Source organism: Oratosquilla oratoria, chromosome 14 (genome assembly GCF_046742065.1).
Source record: "Oratosquilla oratoria isolate Oo_2021 chromosome 14, ASM4674206v1, whole genome shotgun sequence".
Lineage (NCBI taxonomy): Eukaryota > Metazoa > Arthropoda > Malacostraca > Stomatopoda > Squillidae > Oratosquilla > Oratosquilla oratoria.
Window position 1 is genome coordinate 16,314,652 of NC_134790.1, and position 17,500 is coordinate 16,332,151.

At 42.7% G+C, this 17,500-nt stretch overlaps 1 protein-coding gene across 2 annotated transcripts in view; it reads left to right on the forward strand.

Moving 5' to 3' along the window:
- LOC143032739 (uncharacterized) overlaps positions 1-8,050 on the forward strand; it is an 84,363-nt gene extending 76,313 nt beyond the window's left edge. The window contains exons 7-10 of one of the 2 annotated variants that reach the window (XM_076197689.1): positions 1,977-2,179; positions 5,283-5,447; positions 5,834-6,245; positions 6,608-8,050. In XM_076197689.1, coding sequence (XP_076053804.1) covers positions 1,977-2,179; positions 5,283-5,447; positions 5,834-6,245; positions 6,608-7,209 — 1,382 coding nt within the window. In that variant the 3' untranslated portion in view covers positions 7,210-8,050. Of the gene's footprint in view, positions 1-1,976; positions 2,180-2,454; positions 2,523-5,282; positions 5,448-5,833; positions 6,246-6,607 lie in introns of both variants that reach the window. The other variant, XM_076197691.1, reaches the window with a different exon arrangement.
- The last annotated feature ends 9,450 nt before the right edge of the window (positions 8,051-17,500 follow it).

Sequence of the window (17,500 nt, forward strand, 5' to 3'; positions counted from 1 at the left end):
TGAACCCATAGCCACCTGTATTACCCAGCCCCTGTGACTCACCCATCCACAGCTGGTTTATTCAAGGTTTACTCAAACGTTTGAGTTACCCATGAAACATTTCCTTCTGGTATCAGTCTTCTTCCCCCCATACCATCTATTCCTGGTGACTCAGTCACACCTTCTTCCCGACCTCCTCTTCCTTCTGGTACCTTCTGGTATCCTTCTGGTATCAGTCTTCTTCCCCCATACCATCTATTCCTGATGACTCAGTCACACCTTCTTCCCCACCTCCTCTTCCTTTTGGTACCTTCTGGTACCTTCTGGTATCAGTCTTCTTCCCTCCATACCATCTATTCCTGGTGACTCAGTCTCACCTCCTCTTCCTTCTGGTACCTTCTGGTACCTTCTGGTATCAGTCTCCTTCCCCCCATACCATCTATTCCTGGTGACACAGTCACACCTCCTTTCCCACCTCCTCTTCCTTCTGGTACCTTCTGGTATCAGTCTTCTTCCCCCCATACCATCTATTCTTGGTGGCTCAGTCACACTTTCTTCCCCACCTCCTTTTCCTTCTGGTACCTTCTGGTACCTTCTGGTATTAGTCTTCTTCCCTCCATACCATCTATTCCTGGTGACTCAATCACACCTCCCTTCCCACCTCCTCTTCCTTCTGGTAGCTTCTGGTATCCTTCTGGTATCAGTCTTCTTCCCCCATACCATCCATTCCTAATGACTCAGTCACACCTTCTTCCCCACCTCCTCTACCTTCTGGTACCTTCTGGTACCCTCTGGTATCAGTCTTCTTCCCCCCATACCATCTATTCCTGATGACTCAGTCACACCTTCTTCCCCACCTCCTCTTCCTTCTGGTACCTTCTGGTACCCTCTGGTATCAGTCTTCTTCCCCCCATACCATCTATTCCTGGTGACTCAGTCACACCTCCCTTCCCACCTCCTCTTTCTTCTAGTACCCTCTGGTACCCTCTGGTACCCTCTGGTATCAGTCTTCTTCCCCCCATACCATCTATTCCTGGTGACTCAGTCACACCTCCCTTCCCACCTCCTCTTCCTTCTGGTACCTTCTGGTATCCTTTTGGTATCAGTCTTCTTCCCCCCATACCATCTATTCCTGATGACTCAGTCACACCTCCCTTCCCACCTCTTCCTTCTAGTACCTTCTGGTATCTTTCTGGTATCAGTCTTCTTCCCCCATACCATCTATTCCTGGTGACTCAGTTGCATTTCCCTCCCCACCTCCCCTTCCTTCTGGTATCCTTCTGGTATCAGTCTTCTTCCCCCCATACCATCTATTCCTGGTGTCTCAGTTATATCTCCCTCCCCACTTCCTCCTCTTGACCGACCCTGGATTTGTTTATTTTAATTTTTCTTCTTCATAACTTGTGATCACGTGACTTTGTCCTTAGTGCAGTTGTTCATAACCCTTTTCAGTGCCCGTATCCCTTTATTATCTCCAGAAAATTTACTCGTACCCCCATCCAACACAAATACAATGCAAACATATGAAAAGGATAGTGATACAAACCTTGCTTTTTTTCTCATTGTAAATATACGGTGCCATTGCACTGGCTATCATGTCTGGTGCCTCCCCCCCAGATTCAAGGATTCGTAATCCTTCAGGATACAGGTATCCCAGGTTAAGGACCACAGCCTTAGTGGTTTATTGAATCAAGGCTGGTTAGCCCAATTCCTTGTGTTTATGATGGAGTATTCTCTTCATTCTCATCTCTTTTGCTATTTCCTCTCTCACCCCTTAATACCGTCCACACCTGGTGACTTAGTCATAATCACTTCCCACTCCCAACCCCATGACTCCTCTGGACGTCTACTCTTAGACCGAGGACTCCTACCACCACCCCCCCGGATCTCTCCACCACGAGAACCACCTTTCCTCCGGTCGATTCCACCTCTTCCACCTCCCAAACCAGTCTCACCCTTGACTAAGGGCACCTTCTACCTCTGACTCCTCCCTGAAGCGCTCCTAGCGCCCCCACGCGTACGTGAGACTCTTTCGGCCGAGAGCTACTGGGATCGCCGTCAGTGTGTCAACTGCGGACAGCAGGAGACTCCCCTGTGGCGCCGAGATGCCGGAGGACACCCGCTCTGTAACGCCTGCGGGCTCTACCACAAGATGAATGGAATCAACAGACCGCCGAACAAGGACACCTCAAGGAGATATGTAAGTCATCCTCAGAAAGAGTCGAGTCCTCCTTCCGCCTAAGGCTATGTTCAAGGAAGACTAACCCAACGACTACTCCGCTGCCCAAGACATCATCTTTTCCTCCTCCTCCTCCTCCTCCTCGTCTTCCTTCTCCAAGAGAGCTGCAAGGACGTCTACCTCCCTTCCACTTCCTTCAATATTTCTTGTACTTTCTACATGTTTTTTTATCCTCTTCCTCCGTTTCTTTCTTCTTCCCCTTTTTCCTGCGACTAACTTGCCCTTGCTTGTTGCAGGAGATGACTACTTTTGCTACTATGGGCTTCAGACGAGACCCCACGAGCCGCTGAAGAGTCGGCGCCTGGTAGGTATCCGTAGATAACAACTAACCCTGCACGTACTAATAATGAACCAGCTTGGCTTCCTCTCCTTTTCTCTCTTTTTCACTCTTTTTTTCTCACTTTTTCCCTTTTGCTTCCTTTTGTACTCTCCCCCAACCTTTCTCTCTTTTTCCTGTGCCTCATTGTCCCTTGCAACCCTCCGTGTTGATGCGTCAGAGGCCGGGAAGGCATTGACACAATACCCTGTGGAACTCCACTCTTAGCTGAGCATTGCATTATTTATTTGATTTATTTTTGTTCTGGTCGCCAAGCAATTTTATTCACCCTGTCTCAACTTAATTATTTATCGGGCTGTGCGGCCTTCATTAGTTTTTTCTTTCTAGCTAACGCTGAAGGAATTTGTTTAGCTTCTATGCTCGGTTAAGGGCCGATTCTGCACTGGGTAGTGTTTTGATGCTGGGTGAGCTTTTCATTAATCCAAAAATGCATCGCACTTTTTCTTATTACTTGTTTTAGTGTCATAAGGCATCAAAGTGTCATGCAAAAGAATAGAAATGTAATCAAAACCTGCTCTTGTCCGAACACGCTTGTAAGAGATTTGCCTGCAAATAAATGAATAAATAAATAAACAAATAAAATAATAATAAAAATAATAATAATAATAAATAAAAAATGCTTTTCTTTCTTCAGGAAAAATGAAAATATCAAGTTTCCGATTTACTTATTGTAAATCTACTAATTCGTATTATCATAACTATTTTGAATAAAGTAATTTGTAATATCATATCGGACAACCTCCATCAAGTTAGTTTGGATAAAGCGCATTTTTTTTCCTATGAGACCTCAACATGTTAACTCTCTTGGCATAGAATTAACCAAATGCGTCTCTCTTTCTCTAGGAATTTTGGTAACACCCCTATGGACCAGGGGTACGCATCATTATTCTATGATTGGAGACTTATCTCCACTCAGGCTGCGTTTACACTGAGCGAGTCTGTTCCAGATTCTCGTCAAATGCTGAATTGGAATATCTAGAAGAAGATTTTGTTTGAATATTTCTAAACTTATCAAAGAACACTTTAGCAATGTGCCTAACATTCGTAAATATTTAACTCCTTTTAGTTCGTCATTCAGTTTCTCAATATATGACGCAAAGGGTCGTTTGACTTCTGAAGACTGGAAGAACGAGAGATTGTAACCGAAGTCGTTTTCTATTCAAACGAATTCGTGACAATTCAGGAGAATCGGACCAGACTTGCTCGGTGTATAAACGCAACCTCAGAGAAGAATGATGATCACCTGTACCTCTACCTGTACCTCTCTCTCTCTCTCTCTTTCTAGCTCTCTCTTTTACCTCTGTTGCTTCACTCTCCCTGTCTCTTATCTCTCCAACAGTTTCTCTTCTCATTTTCTCTCCTCCATCCCAGCCTTTCTACTTTAATTTTCTCCATCCTACCTGTCTCCCTCTCTCCTCCTCTCCCTCTTTCTTCTCTCTCTAACTCTTCTCCAACCTCCTCTTTTTTCCTTTCTTCCATTTCTTCTATTTCCTTCTTTTCACATCTCCTCTTCACTTTCCCCATTTTTCCTTTGCTGGATTTATTTCCAACTCTACCCTCACTTCTCCCCTCTTTTCCCATGTGTTGAGAACCCATTCCCCTTTCTTGTTTCCCCTTTTCTGTTCCCCACCCACTATTCGACATCCCTCTTCTTTGTCTCCACTATTTCCCCTCTTTTCCTCTCCATCCTTCCTTTTTCCCCTCATAGTTCTCCCCAGTCCTTAAGCCTTTCCCCTCAGCCTTACACTCCCCTCATCTTCCTCCTCACCCTTTATCGTCCCTTCCCCAACTTCCCACTCTCTTTCCCCTTTCTCTTCATCCTTCCCCTCTTTCCTCCCCACCATATGCCGTCCTCTTTTCCTCCTCCCCTCCCCTCTTTCCTCCTCCCCCTCTCCCCTCGTCTCCTCCCTCGGCTTCCCTTATCTTATTCATCCTCCCCCTATCAACATCCTCACTATTGCATATTTGGTCTCCTTCTCCCCTCTCTCCCTTTCCTTCTCCTTCCCTCAAGTTATGTTCTCCCTTTTCTGCATCATTAAAAGTAGTGCTGCCTCTTTCTTCTCTCTTGCCTGACCTCTTACGACGCATGCATGTACACACACACACACACACACACACACACACACACACACACACACACACACACACACACACACACACACACACACACACACCTGTATATACACTCATGAAGCAGTGGTAGAGTTCCTGACTGCCACTACGGCAGTCCGGGTTCGAATCCCGCCCAGGGCTGAAACAATTTCAGCATTGCTGTGCTTCGAGTCTTTACTCCAACTCTCGTGGGCGGGGAGTTGTGTGTGTGTGTGTGTGTGTGTGTAAGGTCACAGCATTACCCATAGATCGGACATGTATGAGCTCTGAGCTCTCTTCCGGGAGGGAAAATAGCTGTCGACCACGAGTCCAACACGTGGTCCAAGACCATGGTGAATCACACACACACACACACACACACACACACACACACACACACACACACACACACACACACACACACACACACACACGCACACACACAAACACACAGAGTATTACCCATAGATCGGTCATACGAACTCTTGAGCTCTCATCCGGGAGGTTAAAAACTGTCGATCATGAGTCCAACATGTAATCCAAGACCATGGTGAATGGCGAATCACACACACAACCCTGGAAACCACTCCAGACCCACAATTAATCCTTCTTCTTCTTGTTCCGGTTTCTCCTCAGTCTGGGACTCGGCGTTCCGGGCAGATCTGCTCCAACTGCCAGACGACCGTGACTTCCCTCTGGCGTCGGAACGCTGAGGGTGGACCCGTCTGCAACGCCTGCGGACTCTACTACAAGCTCCATAACGTCAACAGGCCACTGAGCATGCGCAAGGAAACGCTGACGGTGAGTTGGGGGGGGATGTGTGTTTTTTAGATATCAAACAGATGATTGAAGATAATATTTTTTTTGTAAGGGAAGCATCTTTCTGTGTGTATATACAGTACATAGATACTTAACCAAACACATACATAAATACATACATACATACATACATACATACACACATACATATATAATACATATATACGTATTACATGTATACATACATACATACATATATATAGTACATACAGATACGCATACAGTACATGCATTAATACATACATGCATACATACATACATGTGTATATTGATACTTCTATTATGGATTACAATACCTCTCTTGGGTTCTGTCACTTTTTTTTTTTTTCTTCTTTTTTTTTGTTACCGATGATGTTTCTTGTCGACAGAGCCGCAAACGAAAGTCGAAGAAATCCACCAGCGACTCCAAGACCCCCAACAGCAGCAACACCCCGTCTCTCCAGACCCAAAACTCCACCAACTCCACCTCTTCCCTCTCCTCCTCCTCCATCCCCTCCTCCTCCTCCTCCGCTGCCACCGCCACCTCCACCTACTCCACCCCATCCACCACTGCCACCCCCGCCACCTTATCATCGATATCGGTGGCGTCTTCTTCCACTTCCTCCTCCACTTCCTCTTCCTCCTCCTCCACCTACTCCACCTCGTCCTCCATATCACCAATGGCGCCTCCAGCGGCCCTCAACGGGTTCACTTCGCCCACGCCTTCTGGAGGATCGCATTCTTTGACTGGGACGCTTCCCATCTCCCCCGTCGCCACCAAGGGACACGTGTCTTCGGCAGGTGAGTGTGTTTGGGCTCTTCTTGTCATGTCCTGAGAGTCGAGTCTCGCGTCCTGAGGGAGGGATCTCCCTTAGGCGAGACCTTCTTCATTTGCCAGGCCCTTCACCGACAACTCCAAAATCGTGTGTCATTACTCGCGGCAGAAATAGACCAAATACATTGTCATTCTGTATGGGTCCGTATACTTTCTCGAGAGAAAACAATCATAGGGATTTTTTTTCCTTGTATGAAAAAGTGAAAAAAAAAATCCTTCTTCTGAAGTACACTTGTTTCTAGTTATTGGTATGTTCTCTGTATAGATAAACTCGTTTGGAATTCGTTTAATTTTATCATCACTCACCTACTGGTTCTTCTCCTTGCAGGCATCAAGACAGAACCTTCTCCCACAACTTTACCCAGCACCTACCCAGCGATATACTCCTCCCATTACCCCTCCCTCCCCCTCCCCCTCCCCTCCGCCACCACCATCTCCCACTCCTCCCCGGCCTCCTACTTGGCCTCCGCTCTTCCCCATTACCAGGGGAAGAGTGTCTACGGAAGCGTGTACCCCTACGGAATCAAGGACGAACCGTCTTCCCCGACCTCAGTGACCTACGCGTCCACGGCTCACATCCATACCTCAGCCTCAGGTCTGGCCACGGAGCACCAGGACACCAGCCTTCAGCAGCACCAGCATCAACAGCACCAGCAGCAACAGCAACAGCAGCAGCAGGAGCAACATCAACAACATCAACAACATCAGCATCAGCAACAGCAGCAACATCATGACAGCAGGAGGTACCAGTCCTTACGCGATCCGCTTCTTCTCAACACGGCGCCTCTGAGTCCTACGCAGTTGGTGAGCGAGGGCGCCGTGATGGTCGAAGATCGCTCATCCTTCCCCTTGGACAGGTCCTCCCTCAGCCTGGATCGTTCTTCCTTGTCCCTCGAAGGCGTGGATCAGATGGGGTGGAAGGCAAAGTGAGTAGGCTTACTGAAGGGACGTTCCTTGTGTTACTGGTTATGCTTCAGGTAGAGGCGTGGATAGAGAGAGGAGCGGCAGGCAGTGCTCTTCGCGACACTTCTCCTCCTCCCAGTCTATGTTGTTATGATTCCAGTCTCCTTCAAAGAATGTTCTGTTCTGTCCTTTCTCTAACCGTCAAATTCGTCGCTTTTACTTCTACTTTCCGTTTTTACATCATCTCTTTCTCTCTCTCTCTCTCTCTCACACACGCATATTCGTATGGGGTCATGCCTGCATAACCTTTATGCAATCAATGTTCTGGTGACACCCCTACGGACCAGTGTCACATAGCATTCTTTTATGATCGAAAACTTATCTCCACCCGTACATTTCTCCTTTGGAACCTCTATGACTAACTGAAGGAGGATGAAATGCAAATTCTCTCTCCTTCTTTCTCTTTTTCTTCCCTCTCTATTTCTCTTTCGTTCCTTCCCTCCTCCTCTCCCTCCCTCTCACCGGAACATTTAGGTAACCCTTTTGGGGGTTGAAAGCCCCAAGTCAGGAGACGAACTGCCAAATCTTGTCTTGACTCGCACTTTGATGTGGCAGTCATGGTTGTCACAGTGCCAGGTCCTCACTCCTCAAAGTGCCTGAGGCTTGGCACCATTGCCTTTTACTTGTGCATGCGTGAAGTATGAACAAGGTTGAAAACAACTTGTGTATATGTATGCAAAAGATGTATACAATTAGATGTACTCATTATGTGTATACATGCATGAAAGTATCAATACGGTCTGTAGACTGTATGCATATTATGTGTGTATATATATGTATATATATATATATATATATATATATATATGTATATTGTATATATATATATATATATATATATATATATGAATATATATATGTATATATATATATATATATGAGGAAGGTGGAAGAACAAGACACGGGTCTAGGGCCGAGTTTATTTTTGACCGGTTTCGCTTAGAGCTTCTTCAGAGGAATGGTATACCTGGATGAAGCTGGCGGGATACATTGCAGACCCGGCACCACAATCCCACCAACTAAGCAGGGGACGCGGGTGGGTGGACACAGACCTTCCACCTTCCTCAAACCTGTCACAATGTCTCAACGTGTATATATATATATATATATATATATATATATATATATATATGCACATTACTTGTTTATCTCGTAGTTTCATATAGATGTATCTAGTTGTTTGTTCAAACGGTAAGCTAGGTTAAATTTGTTAATTTACTTGTAAAGATAATCATAAGTTAATTTGTCACGTAATGAGATGTCTATCACGTAAGCAGACGACACAGCTCACGTCTTTCATATAGAGAAATGCACGAAACTCTTCTTTGTCAAAATACTTTTTTTTTGTGCCGCAATTTCGTGGTCATATGGCGTTGCCACAAAATGTTAAACGTGAGGAGAGACGAGTCAAAATACTCTTTTTCTGTGGGAAGTTGGCATATTTTATTCTGGCTAAATATGTTTACTTGAGAAAGGCCCGGTACTGGATAGGGTAGTGTATACAGGTCATTATATCAAATTCCTGAGTGAGTCTTCTTAGGTGAATGGGATCGTGTGGCGTTAATCCAAATAGAAAACGTGAGGTACCAAATAGAAAACGTGACGTACCCAATGGCTGCACCCTTATACTTTTCTTTCTGAATGTCGCCGGGCGATTTTATTCAGTTATAGGGTTGGTTAAAAGCACATTCGGGACAATAATGGGGTATTGATTATGTTCCATTTTTCCTAATTCCGTCCCCTATTTTCTCCTAAGTCTGCTTCCATTTTTTTCTGACAGTCTCCCATTTTCTCTTGAGTATTTCTCAGATTTCTTCTTTAGTTTGTCCCAATTTTTTTTTTTTCCAAATTTGCTGCATTTTCTCCTAAGTCTCCCGCCTACATTTTCTCCTGGCAATCTCCCATTTTATCATGTCTCCCATTTCTTCCTGAGTTTGCCCTCGTTTTCTCCCAACTTTTCTCCTCAGTCTCCCCCTCCCCATTTTCCCCAACATCTTCCCTCCTCCCCATTTTCTCCAACCCAGAGCTGAACGGAATTACCCGAAGTTTGGATAAACAAATTACTAAGGATATTGAAGGTGTCGAGGTGGTTATGCTCAGCTGGTACAAGGTGTTCCAGGTGCTGTGGGTTATCCAGGTGGTACAAGTCCTTCAGGTGGTGTAGGTGGTCCCAGATGAGTTCTGTCACCTTGAGGGCGCGGGGCCCCGGCCTGAAACAGGGTCCCCGTGGGCCGAGACCCCAGAAGCATCTCTATGACCCAGGTTCTTTGACAGCCGTCTACGTTCCTCCCGTCGTTTCTGAATTCGTTATGGTTTCTCGTGAGAGGCGTGTCCGCATGACGAGCCCCTTGTGAGAGTCACTCGGGAGAGTCGTGAGTCAGTTGAGAGTCACTCGTGAGTCTTTCGTGAGAGTCACTTGGAAGTTATTCGTGACGGCCATGACTTACTTGTGAGAGTCTCTTGTGAGTCATTCGTGAGTCACTCCTGACGGTCATGGATTACTTGTGAGAGTCACTCGTGAGGGTCATGAGTCATATATGATTCACTTGTGAATCACTCGTGAGTCTTTTGTGAGTCACTCGGAAGTAACTCGTGAGGGTCATGAGTTACTTGTGAGAATCTCCTCTGAGTCACTTGAGTTATTCGTCACTCCTGATTCATTTGTGAGAGTCACTCGTGAGAGTCAGTTGTGAGAGTCACTCCTGACGGTCATGAATCACTTGTGAGAGTCACTCGTTAGAATCAGTTGTGAGAGTCACTCGTGAAAGTCAGTTGTGAGAATCGCTCGTGAGTGAGTTGTGAGTAATCAGATATCGTGAGAGTAGCATGAGCGAATTAGATTAACTTTATCTTGGATGAAAGCTAAGTTACAGAATGATATCATAGGTTTATCTTTTTTAGAATTGAGAGATAAAATCTTAATTTTCATTTGTCGTCATTACTGTCATCACAGAAAAAAGATAATTGATTTTGTGTCATCAATTCCATTATCGAATTTATCACCGTTATCATCATTACCATCACTTTCATTAATAATTACTATAATTATTTAATTCTACACTAGTTTTTTCGTTATTTAAACACTATCATTATCAGTCATAGTTCATCAATGTTTAGTTGGTTATTACCATCTTCACTATCATCATCATCATCATCATCACTATCTCCTCCATCACCACCACCCACAACACCAACAGAACTACAACCACCCCACCATTATCACCACACCCACCACTGCCACCACCAAACACACCACCCATTTCCTTGCTCAAGTGGGGACAGTAACGGTTAACACTATTAGCAGGAGCTTTTGTCGCTATGAACGGGGCAGTATGGCAGTGTACTCAAAGGGTCCCTCTTGTTCTGAGGTGTGTGTGTGTGTGTGTGTGTGTGTGTGTGTGTGTGTGTGTGTGTGTGTGTGTGTGTGTGTGTGTGTGTGTGTGTGTGTGTGTGTGTGTGTGTGTGTGTGTGTGTGTGTGTGTGTGTGTGTGTGTGTGTGTGTATGTGTGTGTGTGTGTAGTGTGTGTGTGTAGGTGTGTGTGTAGGTGTGTGTGTGTGTGTGTGTGTGTGTGTGTGTGTGTGTGTGTGTGTGTGTGTGTGTGTGTGTGTGTGTGTGTGTGTGTGTGTGTGTGTGTGTGTGTGTGTTTTTACAAACATGAGCGTATTGTAAATATATCCGTTGTTCCCATTACATCTTAGATACTCAATTGGTGCTTTTGTAAGTTTAACATCTTACTATTCAGTGTTGTACTCTCAAGGTCTTTATATATTTAGATTAGATTCTATGCACAAGAATAATAAGGTGATGAGATGTATATGAAATAGTTTGTGAGGTTTTAGTAAACTCGACATTACCGTGATCACTACATCATTAAAATTTCCCTTTTTTTTTAGAGTATATGTGTATACGTTAGACCTTAATTTCAATTTGAAAATTAATTCAAAACACGTAGTACCTTAATTTTACTTTGAAACTTAATTTAGTTTAAAAGAAGAAAAACTGTTTCAGTCTCTGCATCCTTCTTTAGGTGTGTCGTATAATTTCTTTTCAAGACAGAGCTACACGAGTCGACATGACGTCACGCGCGGGGTAAGGGGAGGCTTCGACCTTCCTTAGCATGCATACATGCACTTAATTGAAACGTTGCAAAGCTTGCAGACTCTCTTAGCCATGTCTCATAAAATAACCGCAATGACTTAACGAGGTCTCGTCAATGTGTAAGGTGCTTGGATTATCTTCTCTCCGAATTAGGAAGTTGAGAGACTGGGAGGGTGTTGGGACGGGTTGGCCATATTGGGAGGTGAAGGCAGACTAGATGATGGTTGACCGTATTAGGCAGGAACTCTGGCCCAGACGCCTAGGTGGGGTTGGAAGGGGAAGAAGAGGAAAAAAAGAGAGGCAAGGAGAGGGGAGAAGCTCAACAAAGGAAGACAAGATGAAACGAAGCAAGAACATAAACAGAGAACGCTTAAGTCCAGAAAGGGAAACATTCAAATTTAAACGTTTGTGTATCAAGTTAGTAATGATACCCAGGCATATATGGGAGATGAAGATGGTGAGGTTGATGATGATGGTGGTGGTGTTGGTGGTGATGATGGTGTTGGTGGTGATGGTGGTGATGATGGTGGTGATGACGGTGGTGGTGATGATGATGATGATGATGATGATGATGATGATGATGATGATGATGATGATGATGGTGATGGTGATGGTGATGGTGATGGTGATGGTGATGGTGATGGTGATTGTGATGATGATGATGATGATGATGATGATGATGATGATGATGATGATGATGATGGTGGTAATGATGATGGATGATGATGATAATGATGATGATGATGATGATGATGATGATGATGATGATGATGATGATGATGATGATGATGATGATGATGATGATGATGATGATGATGATGATGATGATGATGATGATGATGATGATGATGATGATGGTGGTGGTGGTGGTGGTAGTGATGATGATGATGATGATGATGATGATGATGATGATGATGATGATGATGATGATGATGATGATGATGATGATGATGATGATGATGATGATGATGACTGGGAAGAGAAGGAGGATGCATTAGGAAACATACTGAGGAAACGAGATCCCTATTTTTTGTAAAACTACTAACGTGTCTAGTTCCCGTTTCTCCTTATTCTTGCCTTCTTTTTTTAACTTTAATTTGTATTATTAAGAGATGTCCATGAGGTTAGGTTTATGATTTATCTTTGTTTTCTAAGTCAATGATGAGTGTCTATAGGTAGTCAGTCCTACAAAAGAGAATACAGGAAGAAAAGATGTCACATCCTTTCTCGTATTTGTAAATGTCCTTTCCTTATTTTCCAATTTTATTCGAAAAAAAATTGTCCTCCTCCCATTTGATGTAAAAAAGAAAAAAAGATTTGTCGTTTGACTTATCAAGGAGGATCCTTGACATTTTTTTATTCTTGTTTTCATGTAGATCTTAAGAGAATTCTTAAAGAAAATATTGTATATAGTGTACAGTGTGTCCTTGCTTTGTAGTCTATATTGTTTCTTGCTGTATTTTGTTTTTATGTAATTTAACGTGTTTGTTTCAACATTGCCTTTGCAAAGCAAATGCCCCAGTTCGAACCTATCAGGTACTGGAATATTGCCCTAACAGTCCCATAGCACACAGGGCAAAGGTGAGGGGTTGAGAAGACATAGCAAAGGTAGTGAGCGCTGAAGTAATTAGTTTTTTTTTTTTTTTTTTAACTTTATGTTTCGGGATGAAAGTTGGTAGGGGACATGAAACTGCCTATTGTAGGCCTTATGGTCTCTTGCAGTCTCCTTTATTCTTGTGCCCTTATGTTCTGTTCAGCTCCTGGCAGAGGCTTCTCGTTTTCTATGTATCTTTTACTGATTTGGGTTTCCTCTTAACTGAACAAAATCGCCTGCATTCAAGTAGAGTAGAATTCTTGGCGAAGGTCTTTCTTGTTGGGCGCCAAATTGTTCTTCGAGGCTGTAGTCTCCTTCGTCTTTCTTTTTTTGATAATAAAATTTTGAAAAAAAAAAAAAATCTTAAGTCCCTTCACCCGTTAGACACTTCGCGAGTACGTGTGAACATAATTACTTCACTTCTTGGTGCTTCGAGAAAACGTGTGAACGTAAAACCCATCACTGACATGCCCGCGAAACATTATGAACGTAGACATCACATGACCGTGAGAATGTGTTAACGACAACACCTCACCATCACGTTCTTTTAGCGCCGAATGTGCGAAAAAAAAATTAGACTTTGTGTTTGCATAGTGATTTTACAATGTGTTGTGATTTTACTGCGTGTTTGTGTCCGTGTTGTCATTCTTATTGTATGCTGAACGTGGGTGCTAAATGTACTCTAACATAACAAAATGTTATTGCTAATAACAAATCACACAAAGACAATATTTTTTATTATAATCCAGTCCGGGGGGGGGGGGGCAGGAAGGTATTTAGGAAATTTGTTGTATTTGTCGACTGCTGTTCTGGAGGCAGTGAGTACATTGTACATTGTATTATATATTACAATATTACATAAATTAGTGTATAGATGTTGGTTCCCAATTTCGTTCAGTAGGTTTCTGTATCCTCCTGGATCTTCCTTCGTCTTCATTACATAGAACTTGGGACAATAGATGCCTTTTCCTCTTCTTTATTCTCGTTGTTAGTCTTGGAATAGACTAAAAGTGCTTGTTGGTCTAGGAGAGTGGGTGGAAGTCGAAGTGTAGGGATTTTGTCCACGGGAGTGTTGGAATTTTGTCCTTCGGTGTTGGGATTTTGTCCACGGGAGTGTTGGAATTTTGTCCTTCTGTGTTGGGATTGTGTCCTTGGATTTTGGTTTACCTGTGGATTGCTGGTGGGTGGTGATCTGGGAGAAGGATTTTTTGTCTTGATGTCGGATATCTGAGGCCTTGAGGATTGTCATTTTGGAGTGCAAGTCTTGTTTTGTTAGGAGCTTTGTCACCGAACGCACGCACGCACGCACGCACACACACACACACACACACACACACACACACACACACACACACACACACACACACACACACACACACATTAGAAGCCATAATCATTTACAATCCCGAAAAGAGTGTATGAAAACCGACGAAGTTTGAGGGACATTCTTAAGTCTCATAGCAAGGATCCCTTATCACAGTCACCTGCACGCTTATCCCCCCCCCCTGAAACCTTTTCCCTTTGGCCCTCACGGTGCCACCCGCCTCTGGCACAGTGCCAGCGAAGACGAAGCTGACGCTCCCCATCAAAGCCACATAGACTGGCCAAGAGAGGTTACCTAACCCTTCCCATTCTGGGCTTCTCCTCAAATGAACTGAAACCATCTAGTATTAGCCAAAATAAAATACGCGAAGCTCGATAGGATTCATTTAAGAATCGTTCACAATATCCTCAGGATTTTTTTTACTCTCTTGAAGAGTTCCACGATTCTGCTCTCTCGCTCTTTTGTTCTTCATTGGACTGAAAGTACTCTGAAGCCTGAAGCCTGAAGAGCTGTTACCTTTTTATAGGCACAAGGACACCCTATCAACTGAATGAAATTCTTAGGCGGCAGACAGGAGTGATACTCAGGAGTCTGGTCTGATCGTTGAAGTGGATGAGGGAGTTGTTTCTTTTCATGTACAGATAAACTTACTTTCTTTTACGAGAAACAACGTCAGAGTTTGCAACCAGGAACTCCATCGCAACTGTCAATGAGCGGAAGAATCTAGGATTCTAGGAAGAGCGCAAGCGTAGTTAACCATTCCTAGCCCTTCTGGGTTCTAGAAGCATCGACACTCTACTCCCTAAGTGGTGGCATCGTGTGTCGGTTGACAGTGGCTGTAAGTGGCACTAACTAGACTTAGAGCCATGTGCTCCTGTGTTTGTCGTGTTTATTTGTCCAACATCAAAATGAATCCTGGTGAACTGAAAAGAATTGTTTGATCATAAAAAAGAAATGAGACTCTCGATGAAAGATTTGCATATAATACAAGAGTTTCTTCCTGTAATTTTTCATTGTTGTCTTCTTGTACATATTATCAATGAGATTTACCGTGGAAAATAACTTGAAATCTGTAACTGTTGTTATGATAAAATAAACACTGGTTATATAAACAATGTTTTCAGAAATCTTCGAGTTTGATGCTTTTAAAGAAACTCGAGAAGAATTGTTTCAGAAGAAATTTGCACGTATCTTATCTGCAAGAGTTCTTGTGAAGGTTTTGTTGGCATTTTAGCCTTAATTATGAGATTTTGTATTTCCTGTAGAGTAACGCGTTGCCCTGTAGTATAACGCGTTCCATACGTCAATTGCCTTTTGCATTTTTTTTTCACAAATTTGTTAAACTTGAAAAAAAAAATTCTCATAATGCCGTGCTTTTGTAGTGGTGTGTTGTCATTTTTTCTTTTCTTTGAAAACTGTAAATACCTTTCTTTTTTCACTACGGGATATCGTAAGATGTCCTACCCTTATTGATAGGAATGCATAAAAAATACTTACTAAGTGACACATGTATGTATGCATGTATATATGTACGTATGTATGTACGTTCGTATGTATGTACATATGTATGTATGTATGTATGTATGTATGTATGTGTGTATAAATGTATGTATGCATGCATTCATACATGCACGGATGGATATATGTGCACGTGTCCATCTGTATCTAAACAAATAAACTAGAAGTTATTGCCTAACTACGGAATAGCCCAACCTATGCTGATATGTTTAAATATATTTTTTTGTAAATATGATAAACGCTGGCCTTAAAAGCGCACCAAGCCTCGAGTGGTGTCCTGGAACTTTAGTTTTAAGTCCTTATATGGTATTTATGACGTATTTATGACGTCACCTATGTCCTCACAATGCCTTGGGCAGAAATATGATTGTGAATATTAATAGAAGAGTTTGAATAAATAAGTGATGTTTTACCAATTCGTTTTGTTTTTGAAGCCTTTTTATCTTTTTTTTTGGATATCGTCAAAAAAATAAATAAATGATAATTTATTATTCTGTTCTCGATAATATAGTTCGTGCGCAGCAAGGATTCCGTGGTCAATATACAAAAAAAAAAAAAAAAAAAAAAAAAAAAAAAAAAAAATAGCACAAAGATGCGAAAGAAGCACGTGCTAAGGTTGATTTGGAGTGCACAGACTTAAAGGTTGGTTTTATATCAGATATGAAAAAAAGTAAAAAAAATAATAAATAAATAAATAAATAAATAAATAAACAAAAATATTGCATTAGGCAACTCAGCTGATTTTGAATAGACCAGAAATGGACCACAAAAACTGCGATTACCTTCATTTTTAGAAGCAAAAAATAGACAAATAAACAAATAAATAGATAAACAAATAAATAGAAAATAAAATACAAAATATATGTAGAAAATAAATGAAAAAATAAAACAGTATCAACAAACTTTTCTTAATTCTAATACACCTAAAAAAACAACAGTGACCTTATTCCATCACTACTAGCCTTGCATTTAACAAAATTATTTTTAAAGTTTTCCGTTCAGATTCTACAGACTGACCGGGGGCACGTTACCTGTACCACTCCAAGTTGCCTTGGCTGAATAAAATTCTCATCTATACATTCTCTTTCTCATACTATTTCATCTATTTACTGAAGAGGACCAAATACATTGGTCTTACTAAACAATTTACAATCCTCTGTTTTTCTTTTTTTTTTTGCTAGTGGATATTGCTTTATCTGTCTATGACTGTAGTACTAAACTACTTTACTAATAATGTATATCTATCCATCTATATCTATGTCTACATGTGCACACACAAACGACCACACACACATACACACACTCACACTCGTGGCGCAGTGGTAGAGTTTCCGCCTGCCACTAGGGCGGTCTGGGTTCGAATCCCGCCCAGGGCTAAAATAATTTCAGTATCGCTGCGCTGCGGGCCGTTACTCCAACTCTCGTGGGTGGGGAGTTGGGTGTGTGCGTGTGTAAGGTCACAGCATTACCCATAAATCGGTCATATATAAACTCTGAGCTCTCTTCCGGGAAGGAAATAGCTGTCGATCACGAGTCCAACACGTGATCCAAGACCATGGTGAATCACACACACACAAACGCACGCACACACACACACGCACACGCACGCACGCACGCACGCACACATGGCAGCGACAGCTCGACGATATCATATCGCCAAATTTTTTGTTCTTTCCTTAAGAGGACGTCGAGATTGACCGCAGGTTTCGTGGTGTGACGTCAA